At 40.4% G+C, this 23,593-nt stretch overlaps 1 protein-coding gene across 1 annotated transcript in view; it reads right to left on the reverse strand.

The window, feature by feature from the left end:
* The window catches only part of LOC139734795 (ras-related and estrogen-regulated growth inhibitor-like), a 44,889-nt gene that overhangs the window by 19,095 nt on the left and 2,201 nt on the right, over window positions 1-23,593 (reverse strand). Inside the window, exon 2 of the mRNA XM_071645582.1 lies at window positions 3,256-4,581. Within this exon, the coding sequence (XP_071501683.1) occupies window positions 3,256-3,334 (79 nt within the window). The 5' untranslated portion in view covers window positions 3,335-4,581. The remainder of the gene's footprint in view (window positions 1-3,255; window positions 4,582-23,593) is intronic.

A 23,593-nucleotide genomic window follows, 5' to 3' on the forward strand; every position in this document is an offset into this window, starting at 1 on the left:
AAAGTAATAACTCACAGTATTATCTTAGCTCTATCACTTCTGGTTCTAGAGAAGAGGATTTTTTAATATTCTTCAATTTGGGGGGTTTGGGGCCCTATGGGGGCCACCTGGGTGGGGCATGGTGCCCATTTCAACAAATTGAGTTCCTAACCCCCTAGGCATACTACCTGCCAAGTTTGGTGACAATCGGTCATGGGGTTCTCAAAGAGAAGATGAAAATGCACAATTTAGGCCCCATTTGGACCCCTCCCCTGGGTCCCAAGGGGGGCACCCCTGATTCTGCCATGAACAAACTTGAAACTACAGTCATTAATGTACTAACTCATAGCATTAACTTAGCTCCATCACTTCTGATTCTAGAGAAGAAGATTTTTAAAGATTCCTTAATTCTGGGGGGGGGGGGGGCTTGGGGGCCTCCTGGATGGGGCATGGTGCCCATTTTGACAAGCTGAGATCCTAACCCCCTAAGGGTTGCTACCTGCCAAGTTTGGTGAAAATCGGTCTTGCGGTTTTCAAGAAGAAGATGAAAATGTAAAAAGTTTACGCACGACGCACGACGGACGCCGGACGAAGAACGATCGCAATAGCTCACTTGAGTCTTCGGCTCAGGTGAGCTAATAAGTGCAAATCAATGCTTTCATCTATTATATCAAGGTGTCAAAGAAATCTTCCGCGCACGACTGTCACACTCTGGTTGACGGATTACTATCAACCTCACCGACGAAGTCATTTTGAGCAAGATCACGAAGCTAATCATAATAATTATCCCACATCATCAAAATAAAGCCAATGATACTCTTGAAGGAACGGCCGGTCACGTGACATGTGAAGCATTCAATTTTTACGGATATCTTTGCGGAATACTTGTCAGATTTTACACTGCCCTTCGTTGACCTGTTTGTGCTGTTTACGCAAAGTATGTCAAGCAAAACATTCTCCATCTGAAAAGTCTCCATGAACGGACTTGGCGTCCGACCCACAACCTTTAACCTCGAGAGGGCGCTCCACTTCTAACATTCTTACTTTTTGGAGGGGCAGGGGCTGATTATAAAAAAAAAAGGGGGGGCGTTCGGAAGAAGCAAAAGTGGAGGCAGCAAGCTCGATTTGCAATGTGTTCTTGCCCCGAGCGTCTGTTTTTGCACAGTGTTTGAAACTAACAAGGGGCGAGAAATGTTTGAAATTCTTGCCCCTAGTAGTTCTACGAGAAAGTTTTATAGGAACTGTGCGCGAGTGATTATGTTTGTCGGGAAAACATCGCGCCAGACGTCGGGCGGCCCTCTGGCATTAATTTTTGTCACGGACCTTCGAGATTTCGCACCTCGAGTTTGATCAATACAAGGCACCGTGTATCCGAGGAGAAGATGTAAACATCTTCACGAAGATACTCAAACGAAACAATAGGAAAGGAAAGAAGCTACTACATAAAAAAAAAAAAAAATCTGCAACGTACTCTCTTTCCTTGTCCATTGATAGATAATTACATTCCTTTCTATTTTCAGAATTGTTTGTTACCTTCAAGTTGCGCACAAAATATACCGGTATAACAAAATGAACATAACACAAAAACGTCGAACTTTGATGTAGGCCTATATATAAATACAGATGACTCGTTACCACTGATGTTTTCTGTCGGCTTTTTGAGGCCTTCTGAATTATAGGAGATAGACTTCCTTGAACAGACCAAAGATTTGAAGGAATGTGATGTACGATGAGTTGACCAGTTTGGGTAATAAGCGTTGGCTTCATTGTGATGATGCTTAAAATAACATACATCGCATGATACTGGAAATACTGGCAAGCAATATAGTAAGCCCAGAAATGTATTTTCCCAGTGGTTTATCCGTTCCCCTCTTCCAAGACCTTGATTAATTTTATTCCATCTTTGTCATTATTCTCATTCCGAGCTGTTTCTGCATTCAAGCAATACTATACCCAGTGTCAACCATGCAATCTATGCTATTGATGGATATATGCATGCATATGTTATTATGTATATGTATATGTATAATATTATGTATATATATATATATATATATATATATATATATATATATATATAAATTATTTGTATGTGTGTATGTATATAGAAATATAGAAGGTAATAATAATTATAGAAAATCAGTAAGTATCATATACCGAATAAACATAAAGCAGAAAAATAATGCCGGACGATTTGTGCCCTTTTTGATGAGGCTGCGTCTTTTTCACAATGCCTTCTCGGATGAAATAATTTATGTTTCGTGGAATGTTATCGAATTTGTGAAAAAAAGAGAACACTGTCTTGCAAATGGAAAAGTAAAAACTTTAGGTTTTGAGGGACATCCACTATCACCATCACCAAAAGACCAAAAACATAAAAAGAGTGCGTTAGAACTCACTGGTATAGAGAGTATGACATTTTCTTTCTGTATCCACGTCTTCGTTCTTAAAACAAGCAACAAAGTATTTCTTTCTTTACTTTTTACACATTTCGCCGAGAAGTCAGTTCAAATTTCCTTTCTTTTGTTTTCCTAGATATATTGCGATGGGGAGTTTTTACTGAAATGTTTACAAGAAGTAATGGACAGGTTCACCTTCATAATTATGTGACCGTGCATCACAGAACAAACAAAAAGTTGCACCCCTTGATTTTACGTGAGGACTCAAAAAAGGTGAAATGGTTCAACCAAGTCAATCTTGAGTTTTTCATATTTTCTGAAAGAGCTATCCTCCTTCTACATTATTCTCCAGTTTGGATCTTAACATGAATGGGAAAGTGTGTTTTTAGCAGTTTTTCTATACAATCCTTTTATGGGGAAGAGTAGATTGATTAGGTGTGTCTTGGAGGCCGCTTTCCATTTCTTGAAATCCTTTACACACTTTTCACTTTCAAGTCTAATAACTTTTGAAAGGATGATGCTACTGCTTTGAAATTTAGCAGTAATCATGGGCAGAATGTGTAAATAGAACATGCTCAATTTCAGCTTAATCTGATACAATCCCTGCATTGTTGTTGCTCGGGTGGTTTACATCCTGTGTTTTGTCCCTTTCATGGTACAGCTAGCACTGCTCCCTTGCAAAGCAGGCCATAGGGGCTCTGAACGGGACAACCCTGCTTTTAAAGAAAACATGAATAAATAAATAAAAAAAAATGATATAAAACTGCATTCTGACCCCGAAGTACATCTGAAATCATTCAGCTATGAAACAAAGCAAATCTCATGAAATTGAAGGTAAAAGTGTTGTATAGGTATAAAGCCGTCAACAGTGACTCACCAGACTTTCCCACGCCACACCGACCTAGTACCGCCAGCTTGCACTCAGTGCATTTCGTTTGAGCAATGTTTCGACTCATCTTTGCTGAGAACGAAGTCCCTCAGAAGACGAGACACAAAAACGAGGTAAATCACAGAAAGAAAGAAAAAAAATCCTGACTGATAACGGACGACGTATTCACTTTGCGGTATCAATCATAATTTCGCTGAGCTGTGTACTAAATATTGAAGCGCGAATTTCATCGTATAGGATCCTTTCTCTTGCAATGCAGTCACGGAAACATCACCAAGCTCAGGTCTCTGTCATGGGAACGAGACAGATATCAATCCGATGAAAGAATAGATGACCATGGGTGAAACGCTAGAGATTTTGTCCAAGAACGCCGGGACGGTGAAGGTTGAGTAAAAGATGTATCGTCACACGTGATTCCATAATTGTACCATCTTCGTGTGGAGCGCAAGAAGTCGTTTGCTCCAATGGAAGCGACAAGCAGGAGAATGAAGAGAGCGAGCGAGGGTAAGGGTAGGAGCTCGTCTGATGTTCGCGTCCCAGTTTGTGAGTCATAGGGGCCGGAATAGATGACTAGCGCCAAGGTCGAATCCGGGGTTCTTCCACGTGAGTTCGTCCGACAGTTCGTCCAAACCGACCGCAAAGGTGCAGGTAAACGCGCGAGCCAAGTGCGGCGGAAATCATAACATTTACACGTGCGAAGCTGAAAATTACCCGGGACAAACTGTGCTCCTCTTCTGTAGATCCCTCCGGTTTAGACGAGCGCGCGGATAGCGGGTGTGCGCGTTCGACGCCGGAGTATGGGGTAAAACAACAACAACGATAACAAGAAACAAACAGACGATCGATCTTCCAGCTTCCTGCTCTTTTCCTTTTGACGTTTATCATTCGATTTTGACGAACAAGAATTACTCCCAGTTTTCCAAACGCTCCGATCTTGTCGAAATACGGTGGTATGTAACTCCTGATGGCTCAATCTGACGGACTGTCGAGCCGCGAGAAGAAATCAATTTTCGCTGGAAAACGCAGGAAATCTTTCGAGGGGCCCTCGGATAATATAATTTGGGGTGCATTTGTTGGGCCTAGCGGGACGTCGCACCCCACACCTCGTACGGAATGTCATCGAAGTGACATTCGCGAAGAAAGACTGGGCGGGAAATTCACCGAAAAAAAAATAATGTCAAAGAAAATCTGTCACTTTTCCGCTGAATCGAGTTGAGCTGATTCCATATACTTCGAATTTGGAAGCATTGAATGGTACTTCCAGTATTGCTAATACAGGCTTGGCTGTTTACGTTTCCAGATTCCAGGAGCTATCTGAAATGAAAAAAAAAAAGTAGAAAGGAGAGTAAACGCTTAAGTTCATGCTACAGATCGAAAATGAGAAAACTTTGCAGTGACATAATGTTTTTACCAAGTACATATCAGAGTGTAAGTGAGGGAGAGACTGGGGGGGGGGGGAGATATAAAGTTTACACCTTGGGAATAAAAGATAATGACATGTAAAACTGCAACTAAAGGCAATCACTTATACAGTTCAACTGTACACGAAATGTTTCTATAGCTCAGTCGGTAGAGCACCGGGCTAGCTCCGAAGATCTCGGGTTCGAATCCCGATGCAATCTTATTGTTTTTGCTCAATTTTTCAGGTATGAAAGGCAAAGGGGGTACATACAAATTCGACCTAAAGACTAAAATGCAGCCGCCATCAGTTTAAAAAACAAAACAAAACATGATGGAGACTTATTTTTCATATTCATTTTCGATACAACACTGAAAATATTGGTTTGTTACAAACGTAATTGAGAGTGCAGACTTTACCTTGCATCTCTGCAAACAAGCCTTTACAGTATAGTAGGCAAGCACATTTTTATAGGTCAGAGAAACCATATTATGACATACCGTAAAATATAAACCTTGGCATTCGTTCCAGAATAGATTTCCGTTCGTCTATATAACATCAGGATACTGGATATGGATACACTATTGATAAGACATGGTGTTCACATTTAGCGCGCTCATTTTTTCCCCCATTTTTTTTTTTTTAATTGGGAGCGAGAAAAAAAAATTACAAGAAAGACATGATTTCGTTCTGATAGCGATCACAGCAGCGACAAGACAGAATTAGCTCATCCTATTCCTAAACTGGTACTGGAGGAAAGCTCCCCCCCCCCCCTATTTCTTTATGATTCTATTAATTTTTCCCCCAGATTGAATCTTAGCCGAAGAAAAAACACACGTCAGCCTGGCACATTATGAATCGATTTGCCGGGGTTCGGGAGCCGTAAATAGCTTAATGAGAGAGACACAAAAAGCATTACCATGTTACAGCAAAGATGATGATCGCTAGACTGTTTTGTCCAGACTACTGACGCTAACTACATTTTCCATTATTATATCTTTCATGTCACTTCTCTTTTCATTTTCGTCATTAGAATGAACGCTGATGGCATTTCAAGGGAAATTCATCGCGTTTTCTCATCAAAAAACCGGCACGCTGATAATATGGCCGCTAAGAAGTCGCTTTGATTGATTTTTCACGTCTGAACGTGTCAGAGAAATTTAGAATCACGGCGACTGTAATAATGTGTTGAAAGGGCAGGAAAAAACAAAGAGAAAAGGGGGAGAGTTCTACAACTATTGGTTTGTCTGTATGCACGTAAATTATGAATGTGTGTGTGTGTGTGTGTGTATGTGTGTGTGTGTGTGTGTGTGTGTGTGTGTTTTCAGGGGCAGGCGTGTCTAGGTTTATAAGGTGTAGGTGTGTGTGTGTGTGTGTGTGTGTGTGTGAATATTTGTGGACAAGGGCGTATACTATGTATATTATGTATACTATGTGTATGTTTGTTCGTTTGTTTGTGTGGTGTTTTAGCTCATTTTAGGATGGATTTAGTAGCCTACTGTTTCTTTTTGTGTGTGTGTATTTGCTTGTGTGTTTGTTTGTTTTTTAGGGGCATGCGCAGGTTATCAAAATAGGATACGAAAGCAAAGTGTATTTTTTACACAAAAATTTTATTGAAGGGTGAATGTTGCAGCAAAACTCATCCGACTATTAAAATGGAAGACACTCGTGAAGGTACACACGTAGAGGAGTGGCTCATAATCCCAGTGGTCTGAAAAGGAGGCTATCCCCAGGTAACCGGAAAAAAAAAAAAGATGCACTGTGACGTGACCAGCTACATCATCAACGCACATTATCCTCAACACGTCAAACAGACCACAGATGGACTGTGTCATATCATGACAGTCGTCACTAGTCGAATGGTTTGCTGGCTTACTCATAGGGAAGGGAAGGGGGGGGGGGGCTTCTTCTGGGACCTCAAGCCACCATGGATCAACCGCAGGGATAGGCTTTTGCCGAGAGGGCCTTGACAAAAGGCTACCGCAGGGATTGCTCCAGTACGATCTACAGAGAACAATCAATATCATAATTTTTAGATGACTTGTAGAGTAGATTAAGAACTACCGCTCAAATCTAACGTTATATGTATCACTTCAGAGCCTGCAGTATGAAGGCACAGACGCTCTTTTTCGCGAATCATTTTATTTTTATGTTATACTCGTGTTATTCCTGAGGCGTTTATCCGCCGCTTCGAAGTAGAAGAATTTTCGGACACACTAAAATAGCGTAATGTCACACCTCAGTCAGGCGACACTGCAGGAAACAGCATTCTGAATCGCAAGAAGACGTGAGGTATATAATCATGTACTATCTCCGGTCAAAGCAGAGTGGTATATCCAATATTGGAATGAAGTACTGTAGTGTAGAATATCTAGGCCCTATAGCAAAAGCAACTTCGATGCATGCCCCGTAAATAACTATAATACGCCTGCGCGTTATATGCATAGCTTATATAAATTATTTACGTAGGCCTTATATCTCCTGTTTTTACATTTCTGTGTCATTAGCACAAGTGGAATCACAATGTCGAGTTTTATATAAATCCCGATAAAATTACTATAGGCCTACTATCATGGAAAACTGCCTTGAGAGTCGAGCTTTGCTATCAATAGGCCTATATATCCAGTTTCTTCGTCTTCGATTTCGTCTTCTTCTGTATCCCGACACAATCGATCATGTACAATCAACGCCAAATGTCCACAATGACTAATGACAGTGCGTTATGGTACGAGACACGTGATAGCATGCAGAAGTTGCATAAATCTGCCATACCTGAAGTCATAATACAAAAACAGAAAAATCGGTGTGAGGGCTGAAACGAAAGAATCCCCACCCCTCCCTACCTACGATCCCATGCGAGTGCCATGTCGAGTTAGGAACGTCTTCACTCATATACGATTTGGGGTGTCCCTGATGTATATGAACTTATACAACAATGGTGATGAGCGATATTGGGTGTAGGACCGGCGAGATATGGAATATGGCTCATTTCGAGTACGATGCATATGGGATGGGCAGGTTACAATGAGAAGTTGAGAAACAAAAGAAAGGAAAGAAGAACAAATAATTATAGAAGGAAGAAAAAGGAGAAACCAGAGGAATAATAGAATAGGAAGGTGGAAGAAAAGAAGAGGAAAAGAAGGAGAATGAAAAATGAAACGAATGGCATGAAATGACATGAAAGGAAGAGAAGGAGAAGGAAGAAAAGAGAAGAAGCGGGAAGATGAGGATCAGAAAGACGAGACAGACAGGTAATGAAATATGAACATGACGTGAGAGAGTGATGACAAATTCCGAAAACTAGAAAACAAAAATAATAACAATGTCGGTAAGAGGATAGTAAGAATGAAACAAAAATACACAACAACAGCACACACACACAGGAGAACTGAGGGGGGGGGGGGGGGAGACAGAGAGAATAAATGAAGAAGAAGAGAATAAAGGAAAATGAAATATTTACAGGAGAAATCTAGATTGGAGAAATGCCAACGGTAAAGAGATACGGAGAAAAAAATCAAATAAAACAAAACAAAAAATACACAAAAGGAAAAAAATAGGGCCAAGCGAAATCGTAATGAATAGAATGGGGAAAAAAGAAAGAACATGGGAAAAGAGAAACAAAGGTACAGAAGGCACGCTGTGATGAAGGAAGAGCTTACAAATACGAACAATTTAATCCTTTTTCCCAGCATTTTCAGCACTTATGACATTCGGAGTTGTCATACTAAAAGTTCTGGGAGAATTTTATGGACGTCCCACCTGCTTCGGAGGAAATTCACGTGGGGCGCATTATTGGGACTGACGCGATATGACAAGCTCAGAACCGATGAAATATGTCCCATGTACGAAAATAAACTTTGTGGGAAATGTGTGTTTGCTGAGAAACTGTACGAAGACGGATTCAAAAAGTTCTCGAAATAACAGCAGGGGTTTGCATGTTTCCGAAATGTAAATGTTCAATTTTTGGTCTGGAATCGATACGAGGTGCCTAGGAAGCAGACCTAATTCTATCAAACGAAAACATTAGAGTCTCCGTATCATATTTCTCTACACCAAACGAGGCAGCTCACAGAATTAGCTTTAGTTTATGTTCGTCACTGCTGATTCTTCCCGCGACACGAAAGGAAAAAAGGTCGGTTTACAAAGTGTCTTTTCCTGGAATGGGTCACATACCACCGAAAGTGCACTACTAACAGCAGCAGAACCTGCACTGATACAAATCGCGCCTACAAACGAATACAGTTACATATCTTTAAAAGTAAAAAACAAACATTTATATGTATCATGCCTTTACAGGAAACAGCAACAATGGATAGCTATAGTTCGATTTCATTACTGGCATTGGGACGATAGGAGCTTGCACAACAGCAATTTGATAACCACGATTATTCCAATTTTAGCTTCGTTGGGAAAATCTGAAAGACTTTGTGACGGAATAGGACTGCATTGGATGTTGAACACCGCGTGATGGACGGAATCTAAGACTCCGAAGGGCCATCAAATGAAATTCATGATTTGCATTCGGATATAGCGTTTTTCCCGAGTTTGGAGAGCATAGAATTTTTCAACCATCACCCCCCCCCCCCCCTTTGTACGGTCACTTTCAACAGCTCCCCGCTTCATTTACACATCAACTGAGTCCCTAAATAACATACCCGCTTCACATGAAAAGAAGCAGCAGATGAGAAAGGAGGGGGGGGACGGGGGGGGGGGGGCGGGGGGGAGAGGGGTCGATATCACGATGACTGATGCGAACAATTTACACATGCTTACATGTTATTTTTTGCCCCCTATAACGAGCTGAATCGGCTGTCAATCACAGAGGCTCGCACCTGCTCCCCCAAACCACCATGCGGTGACGGAATTAGACATGACGCGACCTATACAACTTCGTACGCGGCACCGTCTTCCACATGGGATCGCGTACCAACTCGAATTGTAAAACTTTCATGGGGCTCCGTATTGCGACGGAGAAAACATTCTCTAGTCGGACGAAGGATGTAATTGCAATACATTTTGTCCCTGTATGGTTGCTTATTGTGTGGAAAACATGACCACGGCATACAGTAGCTTTGCTGCAGACAGATGTGTTACATGTAGGCGTACCCATTACACGCACTGCTTAATTGTTTCCGATTGTTCTAAAAACAAACAAACAAACAGCCTACAAACAACAAATAAATTCATACATGAACTACGCACACAGCAGTGGTTAAAACTTATCGGTGGGATCTTGTGGACTTAAAAGTTTTTTTTTGTGAGTTACCGGATATATTAAACTCATTTTTTTTTTCTGCTTGTGGTATTTTTACTTTTTTTTTCGTACGTAACGCATGAAGTAATTCATTTATAGGGCCTACTCATTCATTTCTTTATTTATGTAGGTCCTATTCTTTTATTAGATGCACTCACATTTTTTGTTCGTAAATAACATTTAGAAAAGGCGCTTGACATAATTTTTATAAAAATACTGTCAGTGATTAGGTAGTACACGTACTTGAAGGGCTCACACCCATAAATATTTCCCCATAGGGATGTGTGTTAAAAATCAAATTTCAAAAAATTCTGTAAAACAGCTGGGAGAAATGAGGTGTTTCAGCTTCACTAACGTGGATAAGTTAGATATACCCTTTCATCCATCAAATGATCGGGGTGGATAATTCAGTTCAAATTCTGTCCAGGGGTCCGCAAAGCCAGACTACGAGTTCTTATCACTCAAAAAATCACCCATTTTCCGTACACGTACCCAATGAAATATAGTCCCCTCAAATTCCACCAGAAAAGCTTTCATCTTCCAACCAAAATGCAGTTTGTAGAGGAATTCATACTCAATATCTACAGCTATTCAGTTTTTTGCCAAACTACATCATTGATTTTTAATCAATTTTTTTCTTCATTTATTTTGGTATCTTTGGTACGAATTTGTGAAGGGGCCTGGGGCATTCCCTTGTATTTACGGGTGTGAGCCCTGAAGTTTACAAAAGCCTGGTTGATTTCCTGCTTCCTTGTACGTTGACACCCCCCCCCCCCCTCCCGAATTCTATCTAGTTTCTATTCATGACCTCATCATTACCATGACCAATAATGTTGCCGTATGTCCAGCCATTATGTTTCAGTCAATCTTCCGTCAATGGTCGGAATATCGTGGTCATTATTTTTGGAGGCTTAGCGTCATTGTGCCTTGAAACAATTTCGAGAGTCTGTACTGCTAAGACTACGCGCCATTACTCGTCTAATATTCTGTATTGTCTTCAACATGACATTCTCTCGATTTCCGAATCCACCAGGGAGCCAGCCAGCCAGCCAGCTCCAGTGGCTGCCTGAACGGAGAGGATGAAATCCAAATCACTGATACACACGACTTCCAGATCATCTCTGGTTGATATCTGCTTTATAGGGCCGCGAGGCGAGAGGGTCTCTGCGAAAAGGGGCTGCAGATCAGGTTAAAGGGAGACACTTCTGAGACCAAGTTCAAGTTTATTTCGCAACACACATTAAATTCGAGATCTTTATTGAATTACGTTATTACAAAAAACAAGAACAAAATGTTGCAGAATTCTGAGATTCTGATCGAACTATAGTGGCCACTGTTAAGCACACGTGCAAGGACAATGAAATGAGATTATCTTGATACCATTCGTCGGTCGGATTAGCTAAACGTGCTTTCTTTCAGTCATTTTCAATTGAGTTGCTCTACGAGTCGGCACTGCGTACTTTCTCTTTCGTTAAAGGGGAAATCCAGTGCAAGTATAAGTTAGTCTGATGAGAAAGAGTAAAAGGTTACGAGTTCCACGGTAAAATTTTGATCAAAATCGGGTGAAAAATAATGAAGTTTAATGACATTAAGATTTGCTAATTTTTTTTTCAGGAAACAGTTTCTTGAACGGTCAATATGAATATGCAAATGGCAAAGTGAGCATGTCATACCCTCACAACATGCAAAATAGTTTGTACATAAAATGTTGAAAGTTTGAATTTTGAAACATCATTTAAAACATTTTATCATCTTCGAAGTTCACGGGATCAAACATTATTGAAATATCCATCGGGGAAATCAAAAGTTACTCTTGGTGACAGGGCATTTTTGTACGCTGCACCAAAATTATGGAATAATCTCCCTTTGTTTGTAAGACAAGCAGTTACAATTAATGAGTTTAAGGCCAGGTTAAAAAGTCATCTCTTGAAGTAACGTATTTTCTGTTTGAATTTCTTGTATGCATGTCATTTTGTAATGCGCAGTAGAGTATATTATTATAGTAGTTGCGCAATATAAATGTCCTTTATTATTATTATTATTATTATTATTATTATTTCCAGATTTTCATTCAAACGCAATTATGCCCGAGGCTCAAATCCTGGTACATCCAACTGATAACTATTCTGAAGTTATCCAATCAGGAATAATACTGTATCATGTTTCAGACTGTTTCAGACGTCAATGACAGAAACATTGAATTTCCGCCATTTTTCTTTAATACAGGATCAATGTAAAATTGTGAGGATAATATGACATGGTTAGCTCACTTATTTGCATATTCATATCCATTGTACAAGAACTGTTTTGCAGAAATCAGCAAAACTACAAACTGTCATAACTTCCTTATATTTTATGCGATTTCAGTCAAACTTTTACCGTTGAACTCGCAAGATTTTACTTTTTTTATCAGACTAACTTATATTTGGACTGGATTTCCTGTTTATACCCTCTCCCTCTCTGTCTATCTTTCTTTCTTTTTTCCCTCCCACCCTCTCACTTTTTTTTTCTTCAGTACCAACTACTAGAAGGAAGAAAACAACATTCGGGTCGCCGGAAATTTCTATTTTAAGCGGCTACTTTAGTTTCAACCGAGTTCAAATGCCTTGTTTTGTTGAAGGCTAAAGGAAGAAAAACGAAATCACACGACACATGAAAATAACAGTCTCGTTCAATAATGCCAGTTAATCTATTTGCCAGAACAAAGGGAAAAGGGTAATTCCATCGGAAATCGTTTTATCATCACGCGAAAATAAAAAGCCAATCATAATACACGTATCCGCTGATATTTTTTTTTCCGCGCACCTGTCAAATATATGTCCGCTGCCGATCTCGACCATTTTGCACCAGCAGACGACCGAAACACAACGCAAAATCCAATCAAAAATCTGACCTCTGTCAGCACGACGATAAATTGCCACTGCAGTGTAAATTAATTGGCTCCAAAAGAAGGAGTGACCAGATACACAGTGGTATTCGTGCCTTGGGCCATGTCACACCCTTCTTCTATTTACACGCGCTTCCGAGCGAGGACATTGGTCAAGCTACGGACGCTAGAGGGCGTTTCAAAGACGTCACGGCCAGTCACGGCATGACAAACAGACAGGTGTGACGAAAGCAAGGTGAATTTTCACAGGAAAGAACTAATTTGCTCATAATGAGATTAAGCAAAAGGAACATAAAATAAAACAAAGAAGGCATGGGATTGAATAATGTTTGAGTAGTTTCTACTAATTATGGGCTTCTGGGATTTATATTGTGGTTTCCTCTGCGCTAAAGTAGTAAAAAGAAAACGCCTTTCAATCCACAATTTAAACGACTCTAACCTCAGCGCAAATCAAATTCAAATTCCTATTTGCCCAGGGATACCTCTTCAGTGTTGTTACTGCTCTACCAGAGGGCCCTGTCATTATCATTACCCTAGCGTTGTCAGGTACCATACACCTGGGTCGAGAGGTACGTGGTGGGTAAAAACATCTTGTCCTGGAGTGCACTGGACGGGAATCGAACTGTGGTCTTCAGACTGGGAGTCGGAGTCTTATCCACTAAGCCACAACGGGATAAGTCATTTCTACTCCCACAAGACTAGTGTATCAGCTGAATCATAACAAACATCCGACGAACATTTCGCACATGTTATCTCTTGACACTGATGACTGGGGGTGGGACTAAAGATATAGCTTTCTGACACGGCCTTCTGAGGAATAACACAACGTAATAAAGGTTGACGGTAATCTTGGACATGCAATATTCTCCCACGCGTTTCGCAACACACTTCATGGGTATCTCAGATCAATGGGTAAATCTAATAAATTTATTCTCTATCCCCATCTTCCCCTGTTTTACTTTGATCTCCAGTCACCGTCTCACAGCTAAAGGGTGATAAAGTTTTGGTTGAGATGGAAATTCAGATTGTAACTTTTTACGAGATGATTAGAAACTACCAATTTTGAAATATGACAGAGCATATTTTTCTAGAGAAGTTTCAAGTTCATTTGATGAAACTTGGTTTTGAAATGGCTGAGATATCCCAAATCAAAGTTAAATAAAGAGGCTCTTAAAAGAAAGGTGGGTCCCACCTCTATTACGGTCTCCTTGTTGGATATCTCTGCCATTTCAAAACCGATTTTCATCTCATAAACTGAATACTTCTTAGATCTGTATGCTCTTTTTCATTTCGTAAACGGTTTCATAAAGGTTTGTCAGTATCTGGAAATCGGAAACCTCATCTCAACCAAAACTATATCATCCCTTTAAGTGAGATCCTCCTTAAATAGGTTTTCAGCGGTCCGGCTGTCAGCCCCAATCACGGGCAACGACTGACCCACCGAAACAGACTGACATCATAATGATGAGGAGAATAATAATGATGATATACGAACCCATGTCACGAGCAATACACTCCAACCACGATTAAGCAGGCGTGATAAGCAGTGTAGCCTGATGGTGTAGAGCAATGGTGATTGATACTGCTGTGCGGAGTTGTTGACCTCAGCAAGTAAAGTTCACTGAGATGGCCAATGACGGGAATGACACAGTAAATGATTGTAAATTTGAATACGCATTGACAGTGCTGACATTGATAGTGACGTCATAATATTAGTGTGATAATCATGTTGATATACCAATTAGAATGCAAACAACGCAGCCTATAAGTAATAGTATAACGAAAACAGCAACGGGAAATGAATTGTCTGCTGGTGATACGGGACATAGCTGTTCTCCGTTGATTTGAAAGTCACATTGGGTGACAAAGCAGTTAAAAATAAATCACAGGTTTGACTTATCTCAACTGCTCTATCAGTGAACACGTCGTGATTTATTTTAACTGCAACTTTATCACCCATAATAATGACTTACAAATCAACGGAGGGCAAATAGGTTTCGTATCAACAACAGTTGCAACACACTGTAATTATATCAGCATTTGTATAACATAAAAAACAAATTCAAAATAATACAAAAGTGATACACGTACTGAAAAAAAATACAAATCGTATATTATCAGTTTCTGTGTCTGCGTACTAAAGACTAATCCGTCCCATCGGAAGTATGTATCCAAAGGCCTACGCACGTCGTCTGCTAGGGACGTATAAGCACGCCCTCCCCCTAATCCCCGCATCCGTGGCATCCGGTGTTACCACAGAGCTTTCGCGGCTGCAGCCGTCGGGGGGCTCAACCGTCTTGGCGGCGATGCGATTAACACAATTTGAAGGGAAACGTCACGTTTGTGCATGTACAATAGGTCCATGGTTAGTGTAATACCTCTCTCACAGTTAACCATGTAATCTAATCCTGCAAATCATCCAGTATACTATAGCATCCACTCACTTGTCTACATAGTTAGCCATTCGTATGCTTCGAGTGCATATTGTTCGAGTGTCAATTGGCACAGACAATCCCGCAGCGTTGTAATAGGCCTACACATCAGGGAGCTTTAGATTTTAGACGCGCGGACGTTCAGAGGAAAAAAAAAAAAAAAAAAAAACATGTTCTGAGCGTGCGCAGAAGCGTGCGTCAACTTGACCCGCGCTTCTGCGCACGCTCAGAACATTTCTTTTTTCCCTTTGAACGTCCGCGCGTCTAAAATCTAAAGCTCCCTATTGTCCAAAGACAATGACACAGAGAGGGTTAGAGAATGGGTTTTGTTTGTAAAGCCACTCCTTTCCACCAATCGGTTGTCATAGTTGCAAGAACTGAGGGACGATATTCATATTCTGAAGACTTAACTAAAATATTCTACATACACTGTAGTACATCTTGAACACAAGACACCGAGATGAATTAACAAGCAAACAAGTAAACATGAAGCAGTGAAATGGATAATCAAACACTGCATGGATCTTGCGGCAAGTCATGTTATTCACACTACCCGCGTTGTGAGTGCGTTTTACGTCCTTTTTTTTTCTGCAGACGACGTAGAAACATCCTAGTTGATTGTCATAAATTCTCATTCTAACATTGAACTTCCTGGAGAAATAAGCCTATCTTAAAGTACACATCTGCACTTTATGAAGATTGATGGCCACGGACTAGACTCGACGCGAATCAGCTGCAGGCGTGATAATCATGCGATATCGCGTAGGCTACGTAATGTAACACACATCGCGACGCCATGGTCTGAAACGAAGGAACGCCATCTGTAGTGCGAGTAATGTAAGGCCCCGCTGCCCTGGACCGCCGCAGACATGCACATTACACATCGCACATTCTCATTTTGCAGTTAATCTCACCTAATTCGAATGGGGCAGGAGAATAATGTTATCCTTCAACATACGTGAATTTCGACTTCAGTAATCATTATTATCAAAACATACCTATTTCCACACCGCGGGGTAAGATATGTCTTCTACTTATTATTATTATTTTTTTGTCTTGTGTGAATTCGACTTAGGTGAGGTTGACTGTATTATTACAACGAAAAGATGAAGAAAAGTATAAGAAGTAAGAGTGGTAGAAGCAGCAGTAGCAGCGAGGTGAGTTTCACCTCCCTGGCAGCAGCATGTGTTGAAGTGACATTAGTAGTGCTGTCGTCATTATCGTCATCTTTTTCTATTTTTTTTTTTCTTTGAGGGAGGGGGAGTGGCGGGGGTAATCATCATCATCATTGTCCGCCCTCTCTCTATTGTTATTGTTATCAGTGTCATGTCTTTTATTGTCTGATGCGTTTATGGTGACCACATGACGTCAAGACAACAAAAGTCCGAGTAAAACCAAAGCCACAGATTCGGGAGAATCCATTTGTCTCCAGACTGCAATCTCTCTCTGTCATCCTCCCTTAAAGTGACCTCTTTGAATTTCCGTCGCCATGGTAACCCCATGATGTCATAATCCCTGCACTCGCCACATCTCTAGGGCGGGGTCAATAGATTACCACACTGCCAAGCCGGACCGGACATTGGTACGGTGTAATGTATTTTATTCTGCACCCATCGCCGCATTCCGCTTTTCGGTTAATCTCCCCCTTCGCGTGCCAACATCTCCAGCCGTCTACTTCGTGCTATTGACCTCACGACACACTCACTGCATCTCAGGAGAGCAGAAATGGGATATCCACATGATTTGCCCGTGCAATATCATTATGATGTTGCACGGTCTGATTTATTATGGTGTCATTATAGTCCCCTAAAAATATTGCACAGGGAAACGGAAAGGGTGTTACGGATAGTATGGCACATGTGGAAGCGTTTGATGAGGATCGCCATTTCTCTTCTCCTTATCTCCCAAACCGGTTGTAATTGGGAAGAATCGAAGTGACGTCTTTTCAAGTTGTTCTGGGCATGCGCACTAAACGGGGCAATAAATCCAACAATGTACTTGCCCATCGACATTTTGACCGTCTCTGCACCATTATAGTATAACTGCTAAACACTGAAAATTTGACATCTTGTGATGAATGGCTTATCACTGATTGCGACAGGATTATATATTATCACTGGAGAGGTTTTATTTTGCTCTATTATGATGATGGAGTTCATTGGCCCTAGTCCGTTTTGCAATGAAACTCTTCAATTTCACGGCGCGCAGCACGACAGATTTCGTCATGGTACACGCATGTCGAACATTGAGAAGAAGCTACGGGTACCCATGCCTGTAACTGGAGATCAGCCGTAGGGGTGAATGCCTCGCATACTACTTCGAAGCTATTATCTCCTAGGGCCTACATTGTTAAATGCAAACCCCATCCCCCTACCCACCCCATTCCACTTGCAGTTTCATTTCGACGCATGTTTGTGTGTTTGTGTGTGCTTGTGTGTATTATAATAAATTCTGGTTCAAAAAAAAAAACCCAAAAAACATTCATTAACTTCTTGCGAAGATTTCTGATGTTTTCCATGTGATTGGGTACAGGTAAGAGAATTATATAAATATGAACGAATAGAGAAGAAGGATGTTTTGGATCCAACTAAAGAAGAAGATTAAAATGATGATTTCATCGAAAGAACAACGTTATATATACCTACAAACTGTAGTTTGATCGATAGGAGGAAATATGCTGGGTCGATGTGTAGGGATTACATAATGTAGTGACTTTACGAGGGACTTTATTTAGCATGTTAGCTACCGACACACGTTATGAGGATGAAGGTATGAGCAAAGCGACGGATCGAGCAAAATAAAACGACCATAAAAAAATGCCAGGGCAGTTTTTCCAGTGCCTGTCAATCACGTATTGCCCCTTCATATATTTCAGGCGCCTCACCATCGGCATACATTGTAGAGCCTGCCCATCTCTTTAATGGCTGTGGTATTAAAGACCCGAATTGACTGAACAAACAAACAAATGAACAAAACGAAGAGACAATCGTAATCACACCCTTTACTTTTCGTTTCTTACAATCTATACAATTTGAAGGATTTTAGCGCTTGCCCTTGATAAAACTCAAACTGATACAACTCTTTAGTGCCCCTCCATGCTAATTGTACCGATTCTCGTCCCTTATCCATTCATTTTATTCATTCAAACTACAAACAAAGATGTAACCTGCCTTTAGTCAATCCATCACCGAGGTTTTCTAAAGGTGTTATGACTCTCATCAAAAAAGCGTTCGTTCCTATCACGCAACGATAGGCCCGATTTGACCTCGCTAAGTATAATCATTCAGTCTGAGCCATCCCCTAAAATAACCTACACCGTCGTAAATATTTATCCGAAATGAATTCACTAGGTCAAATTTAAATAAAAGTAATCCTATAACACTCGCCGCACTAGACATATTTCGATTTGACGCCCAAATCCACATTGCAACAGCATCAATATAAGACCGATATTCAAGATCAATCTCCCTCCGACCCCCTTTCTCGCTCTCCTGCCATGTACAGTATTTTCATCGCTTGAAGAGAAAATCCACAAAAAGCACATAAACTTCAAAAGAATGAGGAAAGAATTTCTTAGAGAATGATACACAAATGACAAAAAGCAGATGAGAAATGAAGAAGATAAGACATTTTGAAATTTCACATTCTTTCGGAAAACATGTCTAATAGACCAGTCCTTATGAATATTGAAATCAGCAAATTGACAATGTAATGCTCTCACAATTTCTTATTAGTCACATATACAGAAATGAATATATATATATATATATATATATATATATATATATATATATATATCATTATTCAGCTGTATAGTTTTAAAACTTGTCTTAACAACAGCAGGTCCTGTTTGCCTCCGGAAGCAGTGATTTAAAAAAAATGTTCAAGTTATCACTTTTGACAGTCATGCATAATGTGTAGGTCAGTTGTATCACAAAACCTTCTACCATATAAAACTTCAGCAATGAAGCCTAAAATATAAGGAGATATGACTATTTTTCTCATTAAACCATAACTGTAGACGGGTTTAGTCTGGAAACATCTTTATTATGATTATTGTTCACATGTTGTATACTTAACAATACGTTACATTGATTATGCATGAAAACTGTGAGAGCATGACATCGCCAGTTTGCAGATTTGAATATTCATAAGGACTAGTCAAGAAATGTTTTCTGAAAAAATTTGAAATTTCAAAATGTCATTATCTTCCTTATCCGATTTTGTCATTTTTAATATCATTCTGTATGGATTTTTTCTTTCTCTTTCTTTTGACGCATAATTGCTTTTTGGGTGGATTTCTTCTTTAAATCATGCACGGTCACTAATCTTATTGTATTCAAATCACAAGACTTAAACTTGAACTAAAATGGATCGGTACAGTATCCAAGACTAAGGCGTTGTGGTTTCTCGAAACATGATATCGGCTTTCAACATGCGGAAACTATTACGTAACAAGATCATAGGAACCATTGCCTGCGGCGTATGTTTCTTGCCAAGGGCTTAGAAGTTGTGACATAGAAAGTGCATGTATCTGCAAAGCATTATCTCAGTGGATTCGAAAATCATCTGTTTCCGAGAGTCGATTCTCAGAAACAAAGGATTGAAAGAGAACAGCCCAGATTTAGAACACACATGCACAAAAGAAAAAGGGGGGGGGGAGAGAAAATGTTTGGTGTGTATGTGTGTTTTGGGGGAGCATGAGGAGTGGAAGGGAATGGGTGATAGAATTCGGGATGGTACATTTTCGGTTGGGATCGGACTTCAGGTTTCCAACATTTTTTTAAGGATTTTTTTAAAAGACAAAGTTAAATCTTTTATGAAATATGAAAGAGCATAAAAAGACGAATTCAAAGTTTATTTCAAGAATGTTGGTCTTGAAATGGTTGAGATATCCTTTAAAAAAAGCGATCCTAATAAAATGTGACAGGCCACTACCTTTATAAGGATCTCCGGTTTCACATTGTTTTTGGATATCTCAGTCATTTCAAAACCTATCTTCATCAATAAACTTTCAATTCCCATAAGAATTGTATGCTCTTTAATATTGATAGAGTGGTTTCTAAAAGAATAGAGCCTATGCCAATCACAAAACGCTAAAAGCTGAATCCTCACCTCAGCCAATACTCTCCCATCCCTTTAACAGATTGGGTAGGTTTTCACGACAGCTATTCATTTAAAAAAAAAATGATAATGGATAACATTAACCTCGGGAAATAATCCCCCGTACATGTGAGGAAGATAGCACTAGTAATAGGAGCTTTGAAATAGATCCTCCGATATAGCGTGGCGGAAATGGCGGGAAGGAAATGAGACAAACATGTACAGTAAGTCATGATAAGTAGAGAAAATGTAGCGAGGTCAGTCAAGAACTCTCCGTGACCTCTCGAAAGGAATGATACAACATCATGCATCGAAATAACAAACAGAACAAAACAAACAATACAAACAAACAGACTCGCAAATACGACAAAACAAAACACCAACAACAGGTGACTGACCATTATAAGTAATAGCAGACAGCAAAGACAGAAACAACCGTCACAACTAGTCGACACACCCATATGACATCACATTCATCCGCAACTTCTGCCCACAATAGCAACGTTACTCTAGTCTCGATTCCCAGGGCCCCGTCTTATAAAGCCTTCAAATCAATCACAAGTCCCCAAATCAATCGCAACTTGCATTTTGAAGCTCTCAAAAAACTTGTGATTGATTTCTATCACAAGTCTTTATAAGACAGGCCCCAGACTTCTCTATTGATCTTGATAATCATTCTTTGCGACGTCGCGACACGTTAATCATCTGTCCGTAGGTAGGCATAATTATGTGTGAAATTTGTGCACATTAATTTTGACTCATTGGTATAGAAAGGGTCAAAGACTGACGGTAAGCGATGTTGGTTCATGTTCTTTTCTGACGTCATATCCGTAACAATAATTTTCAGGCTTTTATCTCTCGAGAAAAAAAAAAAACAACAAGATAGGCCTACAAAATATACTACATAAAATAATAGCACATGATTTCATACTAACACGCGGCGTGACATCCTGTCTAACAGTAACGGGTACTTTTAGCCATCTTGTGGAAACGACTTCGTCACACCTGACTCGATTTAAAAGTTCGTTGAACGCAGAGGGCGTCCTCCACCCTATCCGTTACTGGATACAGATTAAAGACTCAACTGCAGCAGCAGCAGGTGCATGAGATGTTTTATGTTGCTGTATGTGTGCTTGTCTTTCGTGTTGTGCAAGTGAGTGACGAAACAATTGGCCTTCATTCACGTAAATAAACACTGATTACTCAGTATTTTAGAAGTAAGCCATGACAGAAAATCGTGGGCATTACATTGTTTACGTCGATGAAGAATTATAGCTGTTTTGACAATCAATTGCAAAAAAATAAAAATAAAATAAAATAACAATAATAATGATAATAAATTTGAAAAAAAAAAGTATTCAGTAACCTCTTCTATGAGGGATAAGAGCCATCACTGGCTATCGGGCGGAAGCTCTGTAGTTTAGTGGACATGATGCCTGTGCGGTATTCAGGAGATCATTGGTTCGAGTCCAACCTGAGTAAGTCTGAGTATGCATGCGAGGTTCGAGTCCAACCCGAGTATGTACCGTATGCCCATGGTTTTTTTTTTTTTTTAAAGTCATGGGCACAATAAAAAACAACAATAACAAACTGATCAATCGTTGCTTATTGGCGTCAATGTAGGGAAATGTGTCAATCATTTAAAATAAAAACAACTCGACGCAAGAATTAGCCTAATTGATTTGAATAATTATTGCTTTTCATCGACGTAAACACCGATTGATTAAGTGATTTATGGGCGTTACAATATCTACATCGATGAAGGGCAATAGAAGTATTGTTTTGCCAATTAATTCATGGGTTGTTTGTTTGCTTGTTTGTTTGTATATCTGGACCTTCACAGAGGGTTGTCTTTTTGAGAAACTTAGTCATATCAAGGAGCAACTTCTGTTGTAGCTCCACGGTCAAGTCATTTTTCATGTTAAATGTCTAATGTTATTTTCACTGAGGACGTGTTCTATACTTGTCTCTGTGTTGTCGCATTATAGATTTCTCCCTGATTCAGTCAATGAATCAGCCAGTCACCATTCGGACAATGATGACGATTTATTCGTACACAAACCCTGTCAGAACTACTCAAGATTACGTCGTTCTATGTTTCCATTGTTCAAGAACGCTTTTCCTTTCAAGATCAAGTCGTCTTCCTTAATTACGAACATGATCACAGTCAAATGTCAAGTCGAATGGCTTCTTTCAAGCTGTATCTGAAGATCCCAACAATAATTCCTCCAGAGAGAAATCTACGGGAACATCCTTGTCCGGGCGGGGTGGGGCAGGGGCCTGCCTGGCGTCGTTACAGAGCACTTCAGCAACTTATAAGCCAGAAAAAAAAAAATGCGTAAGTGCTCAGGCCCAACCCAGGCTAATAAAATGCGAGCATTCGAGAAAATAAATTTGCCCGTGTCCAAGGACACGTATTAATTTGCTACCGTCCCATGAACCTGATAGCTCGCAGACGGCCATATCACATATTTCGACGGGAATTTATGGGCGCAACGACGCATAAAAACTCGACACGCAACAACGTGCCGGCTGTCGAATCAGGGGGAAAGCACGTGACGGGGCACGGAACGGTTGTGCGCACGATATTGCGCCATAAAAGGGGATCATAATTTCCTCTCCTGAGCAGCCTGCACGGGTTAGTCCATGTGGGGAAAGTCGAATGGTCTCTTGGGTCTGGCCAGGCTTACTTCAGCCGGATGACTGCTGTCAAAAGGCAGACCGTATATCACTGGCTTGCAGCAGGGAGGTGAACCCTGCTTGCAGTCAGCGAGAACTGGCCAGAAGGCCAGTGGAAGTCAACCCAATATCAGTGGTTGTCAGCTGGTCGAGCGAGAGAGTACATGTTCAAGACATTTAAAGTTTAGAGCAAGATAAAAGGTAAATGTTTCTAAAACAGTAACGATTATCGAAATGATAGTACCATTTATCAAGAATATCCTCATCCGAGTGACAACTTTGCTCCTTTTACCCTCATGAGCAACCCGGTGAATTGGTCCCCCTACCCACCCACACAAGGAAACGAGCGAATGATGCCGACCCCTCATGGTTTGCACCAGGTGACGAGCAATATTCAGCAAATGGTATCAACCAGGCACATTGTGCCATACGCTTGAATGAATGAAGCATCTGGTTACACTAAGGAGGTATTAAAGTATCTCCTTGGTGACATCTCGGTAAAGACGGTTTGGTAGAAGGTACTGGGAAGTAACGCTTGCCCGAGGACGCATGCGTCGAGACACAGGATTCGA

Source organism: Diadema antillarum, unplaced genomic scaffold (genome assembly GCF_040938485.1).
Source record: "Diadema antillarum isolate AM-2024a unplaced genomic scaffold, OU_Dant_1.0 seq00000547_RagTag, whole genome shotgun sequence".
Taxonomy (NCBI): Eukaryota; Metazoa; Echinodermata; class Echinoidea; order Diadematoida; family Diadematidae; genus Diadema; species Diadema antillarum.